Genomic DNA, 17458 nt, shown 5'->3' with positions numbered 1-17458 from the left:
TCAGTGAATCTGCTTCCAACGCCCCCCCAAGCAGCACCTTCCAGATCACAACAACTTGCTGTGTTTACAAATACCCATTCATCTTAAATCTGGGCAGCACGTTGGCACAGTGGTTAGCCCTGCTACCTCACAGCGCCAGGGACCCGGGTTTGATTCCCGGCCTCGGATCACTGTCTGTGTGGAGCCTGCACATTCTCCCCATGTCTGCGTGGGTTTCCTCCGGGTGCTCCGGTTTCCTCCCACAGTCTAAAGATGTGCGGGTTATGTGGATTAGCAATGCTAAATTGACCTTTAGTGTCAGGGGATTAGCAGGGTAAATATATGGAGTTTCAGGAATAGGGCCAGGGTAGGATTCTGGTTGATGCCGACTCGATGGGCCGAATAGCCTCTTTCTGCACTGTAGGATTCTATGATTCTGTGTCTCCTGGCCACCCACCCTCCTGCCAATGAAACCAAAATCTTTTCATCCACTCCATCAAATTCCTTCCCGATTTTACACTCTCCCTCGACTGGGAACTCCCCGCTTTTCCACTGGATTTATTTCATTATTCATCTTGTGGGAAGTTCATCGCAGACTCGACAATGGAATAATGGGATGAAAGGACAGAGAGTCTTGAGAAAGGATATACTGGCACTGGAGGGGTTGCAGAGGAGATTCACTAGGTTGATTCCGGAGTTGAGAGGGTTGGATTATGAGGAGAGACTGAGTAGACTGGGGCTACACTCATTGGAATTCAGAAGAATGAGGGGAGATCTTATAGAAACATTTAAGATTATGAAGAGAATAGATAAGATAGAAGCAGGGAAGTTGTTTCCACTGGCGGGTGAAACTAGAACTAGGGGGCATAGCCTCAAAATAAGGGGAAGCAGATTTAGGACTGAGTTGAGGAGGAACTTCTTCACACAAAGGGCTGTGAATCTGTGGAATTCCCTGCCCAGTGAAGCAGTTGAGGCTACCTCATTGAATGTTTTTAAGGCAAGGATAGATAAATTTTTGAACAGTAAAGGAATTAAGGGTTATGGTGAGCGGGCGGGTAAGTGGAGCTGAGTCCACGAAAAGATCAGCCATGATCTTATTGAATGGCGGAGCAGGCTCGAGGGGCCAGATGGCCTACTCCTGCTCCTAGTTCTTATGAGTCATTGGAAGAGAGATCAAAGTGTGAGGTGTGTGTGATACTCTGTCTTGTTGCCTCTGTGTCGCCAGGGCCAACATTCAGTGAGTGCTGGAGGGGTTGGCAGGAAAGGAAAGATGAGTGCTGAAGAGCAGATGGAAAGAATGAAGCGACATCGGGAAGGACATCTCCACGAGAGACCTCGGGTGGGTCTCGTGTCCCAGAGAAGTGTGGCCGTGTCACCAATCATGGTGAGTCTGGCTTTGATTAACCCTGTCCGGATCAGGATGATTGCAATGCCTGTCTCCATTCCACACTGACACTCTCTCTATTCAATCTGGAATAGTTAGTGGGCAAATAAAAATTAAAACTGCATCTTTCTCCGCTTCCTCCTGTTCTCAGTGGCTGAGGCTTGTACACGATTTTATGAGACACTTGTAAAACTAATGTGGTATATTTTTCTAAGAAAGTCTGAATTTGAGAAGTGTCAAAACATTCACTAGGACAGCTTGTATGTTAGATTATGTGATTGCTGAAATAACCATATTGTTCAAGGGTTCTGAGGGACAATTTTTTCACACAGAGGGTGGTGAGTGTCTGGAACAAGCTGCCAGAGGCAGTAGTAGAAGCGGGTACAATTTTGTCTTTTAAAAATGGGTATAGAGGGATATGGGCCAAATGCGGGCAATTGGGATTAGCTTAGTGGTTAAAAAAAGGGGCGGCATGGACAAGTTGGGCCGAAGGGCCAGTTTCCATGCTGTAAACCTCTCTGACTCTATGAGCGATTATCCAAGCCGGCTGTCACAGCTTAATTCACCTTCTCATAGCTATTCTCTGCCAATCCTGGGAGATATTTTAATGGTTGGGTGTTTGTCTGATTTACGGGAATGACCAGTGTGTGTGTCTCACTCGGTTTGGATTTTCTTAATCCAGAGCGAGGTCAGTGAGCTGGAGTTTGAGTTGGTAGAAGGAGTGGGTAAGATTCACATTCAGGTAGAAGGAGTGGGTAAGATTCACATTCAGACTCTGTTTGTTGACTTGTCAGAGAGGAACGTTGACAGGGGCACCAAGACTGAACTCTGCCAGTCTCCTGACCAACAGACCAGTGACCAGCCATTCAACAGGTGCCCATCTCACTGCCAGTGTGATGCCCTCTCGGACCAGACCGGGAAACTCCCCAACTGCCCCCACAAAACCAACACCCGCACCTGGGCCAGGTGGAGATCCAAATGTGACTGCGTTGAGTAAATTGGTGACAAAGATCTCAGCACCAGAGACAGCAGAAAGCCACGAACGTAATCGCACGGTAAGAAAACAAGTGAGAATATGTTGGTGATAGGCCCATTTTCTGCAGCTCCTTCCCAAGATGCTGCCTTCACGTGAAACATGCAGTCACCAGCAGGAGGCAGTGGTCATAGTTAGGGTGGGAACCCCGGCTAAGTGGGTTAAGATTGACACTGGGGTTTTTGGGTTGTGTACACAGTTATGGACCTGTGGATGCCATTCTCCATTAGGTACTGGGGGAAGTGTGTGCCACAGAACATCGTCAACAATAACAGAAAGACCACTTTACAAAACTCGACCCCTGGCCACGGGTGGACTGGGAGAGGGTTAAGAGTGGAAGGAGAAAGCACGTGAGAGATTGGGAGAATGAGTTATGAGTCGAAGAGAGAGTGATAAAGAGAGGGAGAGAGTGATGGGAATGCGTGAGAGTTAGAATGTGAAAATTTTGGACTGGGTGGTTTTGGACTGGGTGATTTTGGACTGGGTGATTTTGGACTGGGTGGTTTTGGACTGGGTGGTTTTGGACTGGGTGATTTTGGACTGGGTGGTTTTGGACTGGGTGGTTTTGGACTGGGTGATTTTGGACTGGGTGGTTTTGGACTGGGTGGTTTTGGACTGGTTGTTATAACGAGTTACTTCATTTCCAGTGTCGACCCAGTAAAGTTGTCATTACCACGCGATATATTGAGGCGGATTCTGAGGCTCCTCTCAGCGCAGAGCAGCTGCAGGAGAAGCAAAGAACAGTGGAGAAAATTAAAACCATGATTGCAAAGGCCAGGTGAGGAATCTCAATCATGCAACACAGGAGGAGGCTATTTGGCCCATTGTCCCTGTGCTGGCTCCATGAGAGAGCGATCCAATCATTTCCATTCTATGCTGTTTTCCCATTACCCTACAAATTTCTCCTTTTGAAGAATTTATCTAATTTCCTTTTGAAAGTTATCATTGAATCTCTGAACTGGAAAGAGGAAAACCCGGGTCAGTAATGGCTGCGAAAGAACATTGAGTGATTGTGCCCAAATATTAAGGAGTTGTTTGACAATGTGTGACCCTCACTAATCAGGACAACTCCTGCTCCGAACCTGTATGTTTGTGTTTGTTTGTTCATATGTATGTTTGTGTGCTTGTATGTTTGTATGTATGTATGTTCCTGTGCTTGTGTGTATGTATGTCTGTTTGTATGACTGTACAACCCGGAATCCGCTCCCATGTCTAGCTTCACAAAACCAGCCTTCAGATATCTTTGTAACCGCTGCTTCAGACTGACTCTAGTTCCTTGTTTCTGGGTTTCTTTGCAGTGCGATCGCTGCTGGAACAAACACCAATTTTCCTCTAACCTGAAGGAAAATTCAAACTTTAATCTGGCCTCCAGACGACACCCACCATCACAACCTTCTCACCTTCAAATTCATTCATTGAGTCACTGCACAAACCCCTGTGTGTCAGCCCTGTACCCCACGCTGCACCCCCACGCTGCTCCCCCCACGCTGCACCCCCAGACTGTAAAACTAACAGCCGCTTCCTTAGCTCCTGTGATTAGAGGGGTTTCCAAAGCAGTCCCTCTGGAACATCACACCCCCAAAACAGTTCACGTTATTGGCATTGGGGGTGAGGGGTGGTTCTGTACCAGTTATTATCGGGGTTCAGGGTGGGTTTCTGTTATTATCGGGGTTCAGGGTGGGTTTCTGTTATTATTGGGGTTCGGGGGGTTTCTGTTATTATCGGGGTTCAGGGTGGGTTTCTGTTATTATTGGGGTTCGGGGGGTTTCTGTTATTATTGGGGTTCGGGGTGAGTTTCTGTTATTATTGGGGTTCAGGGTTGGGTTTCTGTTATTATTGGGGTTCGGGGTGAGTTTCTGTTATTATCGGGGTTCAGGGTGGGTTTCTGTTATTATCGGGGTTCAGGGTGAGTTTCTGTTATTATCGGGGTTCAGGGTGGGTTTCTGTTATTATTGGGCTTCGGGGAGTTTCTGTTATTATTGGGGTTCGGGGGTTTCTGTTATTATTGGGGTTCAGGGTGAGTTTCTGTTATTATCGGGGTTCAGGGTGGGTTTCTGTTATTATCGGGGTTCAGGGTGGGTTTCTGTTATTATCGGGGTTCAGGGTGGGTTTCTGTTATTATTGGGGTTCAGGGTGGGTTTCTGTTATTGTCGGTGTTCAGGGTGGGTTTCTGTTATTATCGGGGTTCAGGGTGGGTTTCTGTTATTATTGGGGTTCAGGGTGAGTTTCTGTTATTATTGGGGTTCGGGGGGTTTCTGTTATTATTGGGGTTCAGGGTGGGTTTCTGTTATTATTGGGGTTCGGGGGTTTCTGTTATTATTGGGGTTTGGGGGGGGTTTCTGTTATTATTGGGGTTCGGGGGGTTTCTGTTATTATCGGGGTTCAGGGTTGGGTTTCTGTTATTATCGGTGTTCAGGGTGAGTTTCTGTTATTATTGGGGTTCGGGGGGTTTCTGTTATTATTGGGGTTCAGGGTGAGTTTCTGTTATTATTGGGGTTCGGGGGGTTTCTGTTATTATTGGGGTTCGGGGTGAGTTTATGTTATTATCGGGGTTCAGGGTGAGTTTCTGTTATTATCGGGGTTCAGGGTGGGTTTCTGTTATTATTGGGGTTCAGGGCAAGTTTCTGTTATTATTGGGGTTCAGGGTGGGTTTCTGTTATTATTGGGGTTCAGGGTGAGTTTCTGTTATTATTGGGGTTCAGGGTGGGTTTCTGTTATTATTGGGGTTCCGGGTGAGTTTCTGTTATTATCGGGGTTCAGGGTGGGTTTCTGTTATTATTGGGGTTCAGGGTGAGTTTCTGTTATTATTGGGGTTCAGGGTGAGTTTCTGTTATTATCGGAGTTCAGGGTGAGTTTCTGTTATTATCGGGGTTCAGGGGGAGTTTCTGTTATTATCGGGGTTCAGGGGGAGTTTCTGTTATTATCGGGGTTCAGGGGGAGTTTCTGTTATTATCGGGGTTCAGGGTGGGTTTCTGTTATTATTTGGGTTCGGGGGGTTTCGGTCCCTGTTTGTTGTAGGAAGCATTGATTAGCCTCCCCGTTACGCCTCGCTCCCCAATTCTAGTTGTGCCTGGGTTCTCCAAGACTGCCCTTTCTCGATACAAGTTGCCATAAAGTAAATATCTATTTCTTTGTAATTTTAGTCCTGATGTAGCTGGGAGCTGGGCCCCTTGCGACCGTTCCATGCAGCTGGGAGACAGAGAGAGGGAGCGGATTATTAATCTCTCATACACACTGGCTAATGAAGCATCGCAGCGCAGCAAGCTGCTGGCAGGTAAAAGACACACAGCCAGATCCACTGCTCTCTGCTAACCTGCATCCAACCCCATCACCATGGACACACTGCTCATTAAGATGCGAACTTAAACTCCCAGGACAGGTACAGCACAGGGTTAGATACAGAGTAAAGCTCCCTCTACGCTGTCCCCCATCAAACACTCCCAGGACAGGTCCAGCACGGGGTTAGATACAGAGTAAAGCTCCCTCTACACTGTCCCCATCAAACACTCCCAGGACAGGTACAGCACGGGGTTAGATACAGAGTAAAGCTCCCTCTACACTGTCCCCCATCAAACACTCCCAGGACACGTACAGCACGGGGTTAGATACAGAGTAAAGCTCTCTCTACACTAAACCCATCAAACACTCCCACAACAGGTATAGCACGGGGTTAGACACAGAGTAAAGCTCCCTCTCTACACTGACCCCATCAAACACTCCCAGGACAGGTACAGCATGGGGTTAGACACAGAGTAAAGCTCCCTCTCTACACTGACCCCATCAAACACTCCCAGAACAGGTATAGCACGGGGTTAGACACAGAGTAAAGCTCCCTCGACACTGTCCCCATCAAACACTCCCAGGACAGGTACAGCACGGGGTTAGATACAGAGTAAAGCTCCCTCTACACTGTCAAAATCAAACACTCCCAGGACAGGTACAGCACGGGGTTAGATACAGAGTAAAGCTCCCTCTACACTGTACAGGTGAGGCATGTTTAAGATACTGAGGCGCTTTCTTACTGACTGGGACTGTGTTCGGGATCTGTGTCTGACACCTGGAAAAGACATTATTCTTCAAGGATCATTGCAATGATGGAGGCCATTCAGTCATCCTGTCACTGCTGGCTCTCTGAAACTCACCGAATGCCACCTAATTCACAACATGCAAATTTTCAAATGTCCTTCAGAAGAGGGAAACTGTCATCCTTGTCCCTGTCTGACCTCCCTGTGAATCCCGTCTAACACTGAGTGTTCTCTGATATGCTCTGACAGTCAGTCAGTTTGTGTGCGCTGTTAGATGTGAGGCAGAGGGATGTTGCAGTTTCATTATCGTTCAGTGTTTGGTTTTGGATTCAACATTAATGTGATGTCTGATTTTCTTATTTTCCTTTTAGCTAAAGCTTTAGCCGAGTTGCAGAAACAGGAGGAGCTGATGGACAATCAGAATATACAGAACGACACCATGTCTCAATCCACCCCACAGAAACATGGACTGGTCTTCAATTTCCAACACCACAAAGCATCAACCAATCCATGTTCAGGATCTCATCACCAATCAACCAATCCATGTTCAGGATCTCATCATGAATCAACCAATCCATGTTCAGGATCTCATCACCAATCAACCAATCCATGTTCAGGATCTCATCACCAATCAACCAATCCATGTTCAGGATCTCATCACCAATCAACCAATCCATGTTCAGGGCAAAATAACCAAAGGGAAAGAACCAATCAATATTTAACAAAGGAAAACATCCCCACCAATCAAAGTTTAACACTGGAGATCGAACCAGCCAATCTCAAACTGGGGGAACAGAAGGACTCCCCCAATCTGGACTCAGCAGAGGAGATGGAGGGAATGAGTCCAACAGGAAGAGCTCTCGGTAATGTTAGCTTCATTGTTGTGGAAGATTACACAAATCTAAAGCTGCCTCAGGAGTAGCTGAGAAGAACCAGACTGTGCCTGAAAATGGAACAGGGCCACGGAGCATTGGCCAGGGGTGGGGCGGGGGGGGGGATTGTCCCTGACACCTCCAGACCCATCAAATCACCAGCACGGAGGCAGTGGGGACGCTCTTCATTTGCAGATGGTCGGTTTGGGATCTGAATCCGATGACAAACTTGGTCAAAGCAACATTTGAACAACATGATAGACTGCCGGAGAGGCCAGAGTGAGCGGCGATCGGAAATCAGCGACTTCACTCACCCAGTGACGGCGATGTTTAAAACTGGAAGATTTAGGGATGGGCTGAACCCAGACATTTCAACACTGTTACTAACCACTTTCTAATGTTACACATCACTGACAGCATTAACACTGGGATAATCCACACCTGGGAAAGAGATTACTGATGTGTTCACTGTAAAATAGAACAGTTACAGAAAAGGGGGAGGAGTTCCAGAATAACGGTTTGTTAATTCACAAAATTGTTTTGTGGTTCCAGGAAATTCCATTTTTAAATGTTGACGAATTGAAGTATTGGATTGGAGATTCCACCCGATCCCCATCCTCACATCCTGAGCTCCCGGTCTGGCTGTGACCCATTCCGTGTGGAAGAAATCTACAGGAATCGAGTTGATTGCTGCACTGGGTTAGCACTGACCGTCCTGCTCCCCAGACACTGGGCACTGACCTGTCAACTCTGGCCTGGCCTGTGCTGGCTGGGTGTGCGAGGGTTAGAAGCCTGTAGCTTGTCCCTGAACCCCCACACATCGTAAGATCTTACTGTGTTTACCCCAGTCCAACGCCGGCATCTCCACATCATGACCCCCACACATCCCCAGCACCCCTCCGCACCCTCAGTGATCCCTGGGCCCTCCGTGCAGAACTAGCCAAATTCAGAACTAATTTTCACTAAGCTTAATAAATTGCACTAAACTAAAATGTAAAAGGTAATTAGTATCTGTGCATATCATCTATCTCAATAGTAATTAACAGCAAACACAGATTGAGCTAAATTAGTAAAAGTTAACTTCTCAAGACAATGATCTGCCTCCAGAAACAATAAATATTTTAAGCAAATACAGAGGCAGGGACAGGGGGAGGATGGTTTTGATAGGGTTGGGGAGGAGGTAGCAGAGATTAAAGGGATGATGATGAAAGGATAAAGGAGATGGCAATGGAACAAGTGTCTAGTGGAGGTGTAAATTGTGGAGTTTAACCATTATTGACAGCTGCTGTCGGGGAAACGGGCGCAGTGGTTCTGATTGGAAAACAGAAAGCTGGAAGGTGCTGAATCGAAAGTGAGATGCAGCTTGTGGAGTTTACGTGGAGTGAAATTAAACCAAGAGTTTGATTGTGATGTGAAGGCTGGAGAATCCCGATTGAAGCAGCAATGTTTAAAAGGAAGGTTTCCTGGGGTGGGACATTGCTGGCAATCCCTTTTTGCCCTGAAGAAAGTGGAGCTCTTAAACCAGCGCTGATGAAGGAACAGTGATGTATCTCCGAGTCAGACTGGAACTTGTAGCTGCTGCTGTTTCTATTCAGGTGCCCAGGAGGGTAGGTGCCCGGGTTCGGGAGGCACTGTCGAAGAAACCGTGACAAGTAGGGATGTCAGAAGTTACAGAGGGACATAGATACGATGCAAGACTGGGCGGAGAAGTGGCAGATGGACTTCAACCCAGATAAATGCGTAGTGGTCCATTTTGGCAGGTCGAATGGGATGAAGGAGTACAATATAAAGGGAAAGACTCTTAGTACGGTAGAGGATCAGAAGGACCTTTGGGTCCGGGTCCATAGGACTCTAAAATCAGCCCCGTAGGTGGAGGAGGTGGTTAAGAAGGCGTATGGTGTGCTGGCCTTTATCAATCGAGGGATTGAGTTTGGGAGTCCGGGGATAATGATGCAGCTATATAAGACCCCCGTCAGACCCCATTTGGAATACTGTGCTCAGTTCTGGTCGCCTCATTACAGGAAGGATGTGGAAAAGATTGAAAGGGTGCAGAGGAGATTTACAAGGATGTTGCCTGGATTAAGTGGCATGCCTTATGAGGATAGGCTGAGGGAGCTCGGTCTTTTCTCCTTGGAGAGACGTAGGATGAGAGGAGACCTAATAGAGATATATAAGATGTTGAGAGGCATAGATCGGGTGGACTCTCAGAGGCTTTTTCCCAGGGTGGAAATGGCTGCTATGAGAGGACACAGGTTTAGGGTGCTGGGGGGTAGGTACAGGGGAAATGTTAGGGGGACGTTTTTCACACAGAGGGTGGTGGGCGAGTGGAATCGGCTGCCGTCAGTGGTAGTGGAGGCAAACTCAATAGGGTTTTTTAAGAGACTCCTGGATGAGTACATGGGACTTAATGGGATAGAGGGTTATAGGTAGGCCTAAAAGGTAGGGATATGTTCGGCACAACCTGTGGGGCCGAAGGGCCTGTTTTGTGCTGTAGTTTTTCTATGTTTCTTCTATGTTTCTAAGTTGCTGCAAAAGCATCTTGTAGATGGAGGAACTTAGAAATATCTGGCGGGGGAGTTTATATTGTAGAAATGTTTTTGTTTCAGATCATTAGCGCCCATCGGCAGGTCTTTAACGCATCAGACATTAGTTACAAGGGGTGGACAGGCCGGGGGAGGTGGTCAATGGGCCGGGGTGGGGTTGGTGGATGAGTAGGGGGTGGTTGATGTGTGAGGAGGTGGTCAATGGGTGGGGGGAGGTGGTGGATGGGCAGCAGAGGTGGTGGATGGATGGGGAGGTGGTCAATGGGTGAGAGGTGGTGGACGGGCCGAGGAGGTGGTCAATGGGCCGGGGGTGGTTGGTGGATGGGTGGTTAATGGGCAGAGGGAGGTGACGGACAGGCCGGGGGAGGTGGTCAAAAAGATTTTGTTCTTTGTGCAGGTGGCGAGTGAGAGTCAGGCTGATGGAGATAGTTTTTTGAATAAGGATGTGGCGCAGAACAGCAAAGAATCACATGGAGGAGTGTGAGAAAGATCATTAGTGGATGTGATGTGATTTCTGCAGAGAAGCTGTGAAGTGGTTTCACAGAGAGGAACTTCTAAACATGCGTTAATAAAGCTGCCATTATTCTCTTTGGGGTAGAGGTTGATAGCAGAGTTTGTGTTAGATGTTATGGGTTAGAGATTGTCCACTGCACTATGGGGAACCTGTGGATGTGGTGTATCTGGATTTCCAGAAGGCATTTGACAAGGTGCCGCTTCAAAGACTGCTACATAAGATAAAGGTGCACGGTGTTACAGGTAATGTATTAGCATGGATAGAGGATTGGTTAACTAACAGAAAGCAAAGAGTGGGGGTAAATGGGTGTTTTTCCGGTTGGCGATCAGTGACTAGTGGTGTGCCTCAGGGATCAGTGTTGGGACTGCAATTGTTTACGATTTACATAGATGATTTGGAGTTGGGGACCAAGTGTAGTGTATCAAAATTCGCAGATGACACTAAGCTGGGTGGAAGAGCAAAGTGTGCAGAGGACGCTGAAAGTCTGCAAAGGGATATAGATAGTCTAAGTGAGTGGGTGAGGGTCTGGCAGATGGAGTACAATGTTGGTAAATGTGAGGTCATCCATTTTGGTAGGAATAACAGCTAAATGGACTATTATTTAAAGATAAAAAATTGCAGCATGCTGCTGTGCAGAGGGACATGGGTGTCCTTGTGCAGGAATCTCAAGGAGTTGGTTTGCAGGTGCAGCAGGTAATTAAGAAGGCAAATGGAATTTTCTCCTTTATTGCTAGAGGGACGGAGTTTAAAAACAGCGAGGTTATGTTGCAGCTGTATAAGGTGCTGGTGAGGCCACACCTGGAGTACTGTGTACAGTTTTGGTCTCCTTACTTGAGAAAGGATATACTGGCACTGGAGGGGGTGCAGAGGAGATTCATTAGGTTTATTCCGGAGTTGAGAGGGTTGGCTTATGAGGAGAGACTGAGTAGACTGGGGCTACACTCATTGGAATTCAGAAGAATAAGGGGAGATCTTATAGAAACATATAAGACTATGAAGGGAATAGTAAAGATAGAAGTAGGGAAGTTGTTTCCACTGGCGGGTGAAACTAGAAGTAGGGGGCATAGCCTCAAAATAAGGGGAAGCAGATTTAGGACTGAGTTGAGGAGGAACTTCTTCACACAAAGGGTTGTGAATTTTTGGAATTCCCTGCCCAGTGAAGCAGTTGAGGCTACCTCATTGAATGTTTTTAAGGCAAGGATAGATAAATTTTTGAACAGTAAAGGAATTAAGGGTTATGGTGAGCGGGAGGGTAAGTGGAGCTGAGTCCACAAAAAGATCAGCCATGATCTTATTGAATGGTGGAGCAGGCTTGAGGGGCCAGATGGCCTACTCCTGCTCCTAGTTCTTATGTTCTTATTATCCCATCACACTGAGAGAATTTACACGACTGCTTCTCATGTGGTTGCTTTTGGACATACCAGCCCGACCATTGTATAATATTCTCAGCTGTCCTTGGGCATCCCACTCCCTGAAGGAGGAGTGAGGAAGGTGGCTAGTCTTCCTGTGGCGTCGAGTCCAGCCAGGCCACCCATTCAGTCCCCTTTTCCTGTTGGGATACACCAGGCCTCTGTCCCCTCCAGACACAGAAAGATGGAATGAACTCCAGTGTTGGTGCCCAAGGGGAAATGCTCGATTCTGTGATGGGCGGGACTCTGGAATGGAGTCTTCACTCAGATCCATCTTGAGAACAGCAAAATGGAGAACTTGAGACGGGAAATGTCCAGTGTCATATGATTTAAAAGGTCATCCATATGATGATACAAATGACTAAAGTGTCCTCTGCCATTGCAGGGTGGCACAGTGGTTAGCACTGCTGCCTCACAGCGCCAGGGACCCAGGTTCAATTCTGGCCTCGGGTGATTGTGTGGAGTTTGTACGTTCTCCCCGTGTCTGTGTGGGTTTCCTCCGGGTGCTCCGGTTTCCTCCCACACTCCAAAGATGTGCGGGTTAGGTGGATTGGCCATGCTAAATTGCCCCATAGTGTCAGGGGGAGACTAACAGGGTAAATACGTGAGGTTACAGGGATAGAGAGGGATTGTTGTTAGTGTAGACTTGATGGCCCAAATGGCCTCCTTCTGCACTGTAGGGATTCTATCATTGCTGCATATGCATTTAATGCTTTCTATATTTGAGTTGATGGAAATTAGAACCATTCTGAACACACTGAAATCTTTACAAAAGTGAAATTATCACATTGTAACCAATCACTGAAGCACTCTAAACTTCTTGAGAGTTACTTATTTGAATCCTTAAGTTTACTCAGTCTTGTGTTAAATAAATTTGTTCTCGGGATGTAGAAGACTGAAAATGTGCTATTTATTGCCTATTCCCAGGTGCCAAGTAGGTCATTGTTGGCCTGCATCATGTACTGCTGCAGATCTTGGGCTTGTGGTGTTGTTCAAGGTTAAGAGGAAATGGCTGAACTTTCTCTTGTACAAAATGGTCATTGCCTAGCTGGCTGCAATGCTATCTGTCATTAACCAGCACAAGCATGGATGTTATTCAAGCCCTGCTGTAGACCACCACTGCTGCTTAAATATCAGGCCTTGTGGAATGGAACTGAACACTCAAATCTGACAAACACACCCAGCTATTATCACTGCTCCAGTCCCTCTGACTCACTCTTGACACAGAAAGAGGTTCACATACAATAACCCTGAAGTATGATGCTACTTTCATCTTTTGCACAGAATAAGATCCCCCAAAGAGCAATGAGGTACTGAGCAGGTGAGCTAGCCTTTGGTGAGAATAGTTGAGGGGAAAGTATTAACTGGGAAAACTCTCTGCTGACAGCTTTCCCACTACAATCCAATGATTCCTGCTGGAAAGCATCTGTGAACAGAGTGCCATTTTGCCCTCTGTTTGGGAGTTAAGGTAAGCATGGGAGATTTGGAGAATATTAACCTTAAATGTTGTTCTTAAACATAGAAACCCTACAGTGCAGAAGGAGGCCATTTGGCCCATCGAGTCTGCACCGACCACAATCCCACCCAGGCCCTACCCCCATATCCCTACATATTTACCCGCTAATCCCCCTAACCTACGCATCTCAGGACATTAAGGGGTAATTTTTAGCATGGCCAATCAACCTAACCCGCACATCTTTGGACTGTGGGAGGAAACCGGAGCACCCAGAGGAAACCCACACAGACATGGGGAGAATGTGCAAACTCCACACAGACAGTGACCCAAGCCGGGAATCGAACCCAGGTCGCTGGAGCTGTGAAGCAGCAGTGCTAACCACTGTGCTACCGTGCCACCCAGCTAAAGCTGGGTTAAAGTTAAAGCTAACACAAATTGCTGGTAATTTTTCTGGATTACAAATTGCTGGTGGAAATTGGAAAATCCTTCAGATCTAAGGAAGGCAAAAACAAGATCCCTGAGTGGATTAGCCAGAAGATTAATTTAGGGCAGTTATTAAACCAGTTCAGACGCTTTTTTTTCAAACAGCGGAGGCAGAGACAATAAAAAGCATCTGCAAGGGAATTGGACAAATACTTGAAGTAGAAAAACATACAGATCTATGAGGAAAGAGCAGCGTGTGCTAAATATCAGTTAGTGCTTTCAAACAGCTTGAACAGGCACAACTGGCCACCTGGCTTTCTTTGGTGCTGTATTATTCCATGATTCATTGATTAAGGTCAATAGTAAATGTCTTGGTTAAACTGTACAGATAGCAACCATCTCGACTCAAGCATGAAGAATGACCACTTGGGCAAAGTACCAACCGTGAAAGGAACCGGACCTCAATATTAGCCCAGAAACTGTTTTTTTAAAGTTAAACCACAGAAAGTAGTTGAGGCTGAAACATTGTGTGATTTCAAGAAGAAATTAGACATAGCTCTTGGGGCTAAAGGGATCGAGGGATATGGGGGGAATTTGATGATCAGCCATGATCATAATGAATGGCAGAGCAGGCTCGAAGGGCCGAATGGCCTCCTCCTGTTTCTAGTTTCTATTATTAGTGACACAAGTAGGTTTACATTAACACTGCAATGAAGTTACTGTGAAAATCCCCTAGTCGCCACACTCTGGCACCTGTTCGGGTACACTGAGGGAGAATTTAGCACGGTCAATGCACCCTTACCAGCACGTCTTTCAGACTGTGGGAGGAAACCGGAGCACCCGGAGGAAACCCACGCAGACACGGGGAGAACATGCAGATTCCACACAGACAGTGACCCAAGCCAGGAATCAAACCCAGGTCCCTGGCGCTGTGTGGCAGCAGTGCTAACCACTGTGCCACCGTGACACCCTAGTATCAGGTAACCTAGCACTCCTGCTACCTTACAAGGTGTTCCACTTAACCCACCAACAGATAGCACAGCAAAGTGACAGGTATACAACATAGGACCAACATAGGAGCCGCTAGATTTAAGAGTCATTCTGAACATTTCAGCAAGTGTTTTTATAAACTGCACACAGCAGTGGCACAGTGGTTCGCGCTGCTGCACTCACAGCGCCGGGAACCCGGGTTCAATTCCCGGCTTGGGTCACTGTCTGCGTGGAGTTTGTACATTCTCCCCGTGTCTGCGTGGGTTTCCTCCGGGTGCTCCGGTTTCCTCCCACAATCCAAAGATGTGTGGGTTAGGTGGATTGGCCGTGCTAAATGCATGGGGTTGGAGGGGTAGGGCTGGGTAAATGCTCTTTCAGAGAGTCTGTGCAGACCCGTTGGGCCGAATAGCCTCTTTCTGCACTGTAGGGATTCTTTAGTTCTTAGGACAAAGCTTTAACTTAAAGAAAGGGCTACATTTATACAGCTCGCCCTTTGAGGAGTGCTGAACCAATCCCAGACTAAAATCAGTTCCTAGATCTTTGTGTCTGGAGGTGAATTTCCTTTCTAGTTCTATGTTTTGAAATCTCACACCACATTTTCTCGAAACATAAACAGGCTAAAATCAGCAGAGACGCACACAACATCATTGAACTTGAAACAAAGTCTCAAGATCATAAATTGTTCTCCCACAGATTAACAGGTCCGTGGAACAGACATTGTGAACTAGTTAAAGGTGAATGAATTAACTTGGTTAAATGAAAGCTGGACAAATATTTGGGATTGAATATTAGAAGGAGAAACTAATGATCAAATTTGTGCTGATGTGACTGGCTGTGAGTGGCTGAGGATTCAGCATTTCAGCCAGGTTATGACCTCAGGAGGAATCTGCGTGTGTTCCTGTCCCAGATGTTCTGCCTGTAACTGTCCGCTTTTGTGTTAACATGTCGAGTTATTTCCAGGAGAGGCTTTGAAGCTGACACATTAAAGACTTTCATGTCCCGAAGGGAATGATCAAACTGGCTCCAAGGGAACGATTGCTGATACTTCCTACAGTTGTCCCATTTCTATCCAATAGGAAATGGAGTCACACATTAAATTTCCAAATAACACCAATCGGGGAAACAGTGTGAATGGGATCAAGGGAATTGGACTGGGCGGGATATTGAAGGTTCTGCAGAGTAAGCAGGAGAGTGGGATTAGACTGGGTGGGATATTAAACTGGGATGGGAAGTGAGCAGGGCATTGCAGGCATTTATTGCCCATCCCTAACCACCCTTCAGAAGGTGGTGGCGAGCCACCTTTAGGATGGCTGCAGTCCATTCGACTTTTCCGCAGCGGTTTTGGACATCTGAGCGGCTTGATAAGCGATTTCCGAGAGCAGTTGAGGCAACCACAACAGCCTGAATCTTCCGACAAGTGGCTTGTCTTCTGAGGAATGGTTGAGGACTCTGGGTCTGTACTTGTTGGAGTTTAGAAAGATGAGGGGGGATCTCATTGAAACTTACAGGATACTGTGAGGCCTGGATAGAGTGGACGTGGAGAGGATGTTTCCACTAGTAGGAAAAACTAGAACCAGAGGGCACAACCTCAGGGTAAAGGGATGATCCTTTAAAACAGATGAGGAGGAATTTGTTCAGCCAGAGAGTGGTGAATCTGTGGAACTCTTTGCCACAAAAGGTTGTGGAGGCCAGGTCATTGAGTGTCTTTAAGACAGATAGATAGGTTCTTGATTAATAAGGGGATCAGGGGTTATGGGGAAAAGGCAGGAGAATGGGGATGAGAAAAATATCAGCCATGATTGAATGGCGGAGCAGACACAATGGGCCGAGTGGCCTAATTCTGCTCATATGTCAAATGGTCTAATCATCATCAGATTGATGCTCCGAGCAATAATTCCCCCGACTCATCCCTGCTTCAAGTTTCTTCTGTGGCCTTCCCAGCCCAACTTCCCCAGAAAATAGAGTTCCGGCTCCCTCCGGGAGCTCCATCAGAATGCAGCAAGGATGGGGGGGCGACATTCCCCCCTTTCTACAGCATCAACTCCTCTCTGGTCAGTTTAAGTTTGAGTGTTAGTTAATGTGTAGGGTCAGGAAGTGGAGAGGTGCTAATTGGGTCTGGGGAGAGTTGGGCGAGTGTGGGGCGAGGAGTTGAGTGGCTCAGGAGAGTAGTTGGGTCAGGTTGAATGGGTAGTTGGGTTGGCTTGGAGGTAGATTCGGGGGATTGGTTAATGGACATAGTCAGTTATGCAGTTACCTGGATGGTTGATGAGGCTTTAATCTGTCTAACATTTCACACAGTGCAGAAGAGGCCATTCGGCCCATCGAGTCTGCACTGACTCTTGACAGAGTATCTTACCAGGTCCTCTCTACCGCCCTATACCCATAACCCCATACATTTCCCATGGCCAATCCATCTAACCAGCACGTCTTTCAGACTGTGGGAGGAAACTGGAGCACCCGGAGGAAACCCACGCAGACACGGGGAGAATGTGCAGACTCCGCATAGACAGTGTCCCAAGCCGGGAATCGAACCTGGGTCCCTGGCGCTGTGAGGCAGCGGTGTTAACTGCTGTGCCACCTGGGTAACTGTTCAGGTAAATATGTCCCAGTGCCCAGAGTCTGTGACTTTCACTCTAAGTTAGCGACGATTGCGGAGTCCAGCGGAGCAGGGGAATTTGGAAGGTGGATCTCTCTGCGCTCTTCCCACAGGATTCCGCAGGCCATGCCTTCCATAGGGTATGGTACACATTTCAATTCCATATCCAGTCTCTGCCTACCCAGAGACTGGAAGATTTGGGCCATTGCTTTGGGTCTAGAGTCATATGTAGGC

The 17458-nt window shown here is 47.2% G+C and overlaps 1 protein-coding gene across 5 annotated transcripts in view; it reads left to right on the top strand.

Moving 5' to 3' along the window:
- The window catches only part of LOC144489725 (pleckstrin homology domain-containing family A member 7-like), a 40322-nt gene extending 31938 nt beyond the window's left edge, over positions 1–8384 (top strand). For 3 of the 5 annotated variants that reach the window (XM_078207579.1, XM_078207578.1, XM_078207577.1), the window contains 5 exons: positions 1205–1363; positions 2158–2418; positions 3044–3174; positions 5540–5670; positions 6793–8378. In XM_078207579.1, coding sequence (XP_078063705.1) covers positions 1205–1363; positions 2158–2418; positions 3044–3174; positions 5540–5670; positions 6793–7343 — 1233 coding nt within the window. In that variant the 3' untranslated portion in view covers positions 7344–8378. Of the gene's footprint in view, positions 1–1204; positions 1364–2157; positions 2419–3043; positions 3175–5539; positions 5671–6792 lie in introns of all 5 variants that reach the window. The other 2 variants (XM_078207582.1, XM_078207581.1) reach the window with 2 other exon arrangements.
- Positions 8385–17458: the final 9074 nt, after the last annotated feature.

The sequence above is a fragment of the Mustelus asterias genome, unplaced genomic scaffold (genome assembly GCF_964213995.1).
Source record: "Mustelus asterias unplaced genomic scaffold, sMusAst1.hap1.1 HAP1_SCAFFOLD_2476, whole genome shotgun sequence".
Classification (NCBI taxonomy): domain Eukaryota; kingdom Metazoa; phylum Chordata; class Chondrichthyes; order Carcharhiniformes; family Triakidae; genus Mustelus; species Mustelus asterias.
Note: the sequence above shows the minus strand (reverse complement) of the source record. Positions and strands in the feature narration are given on the sequence as shown.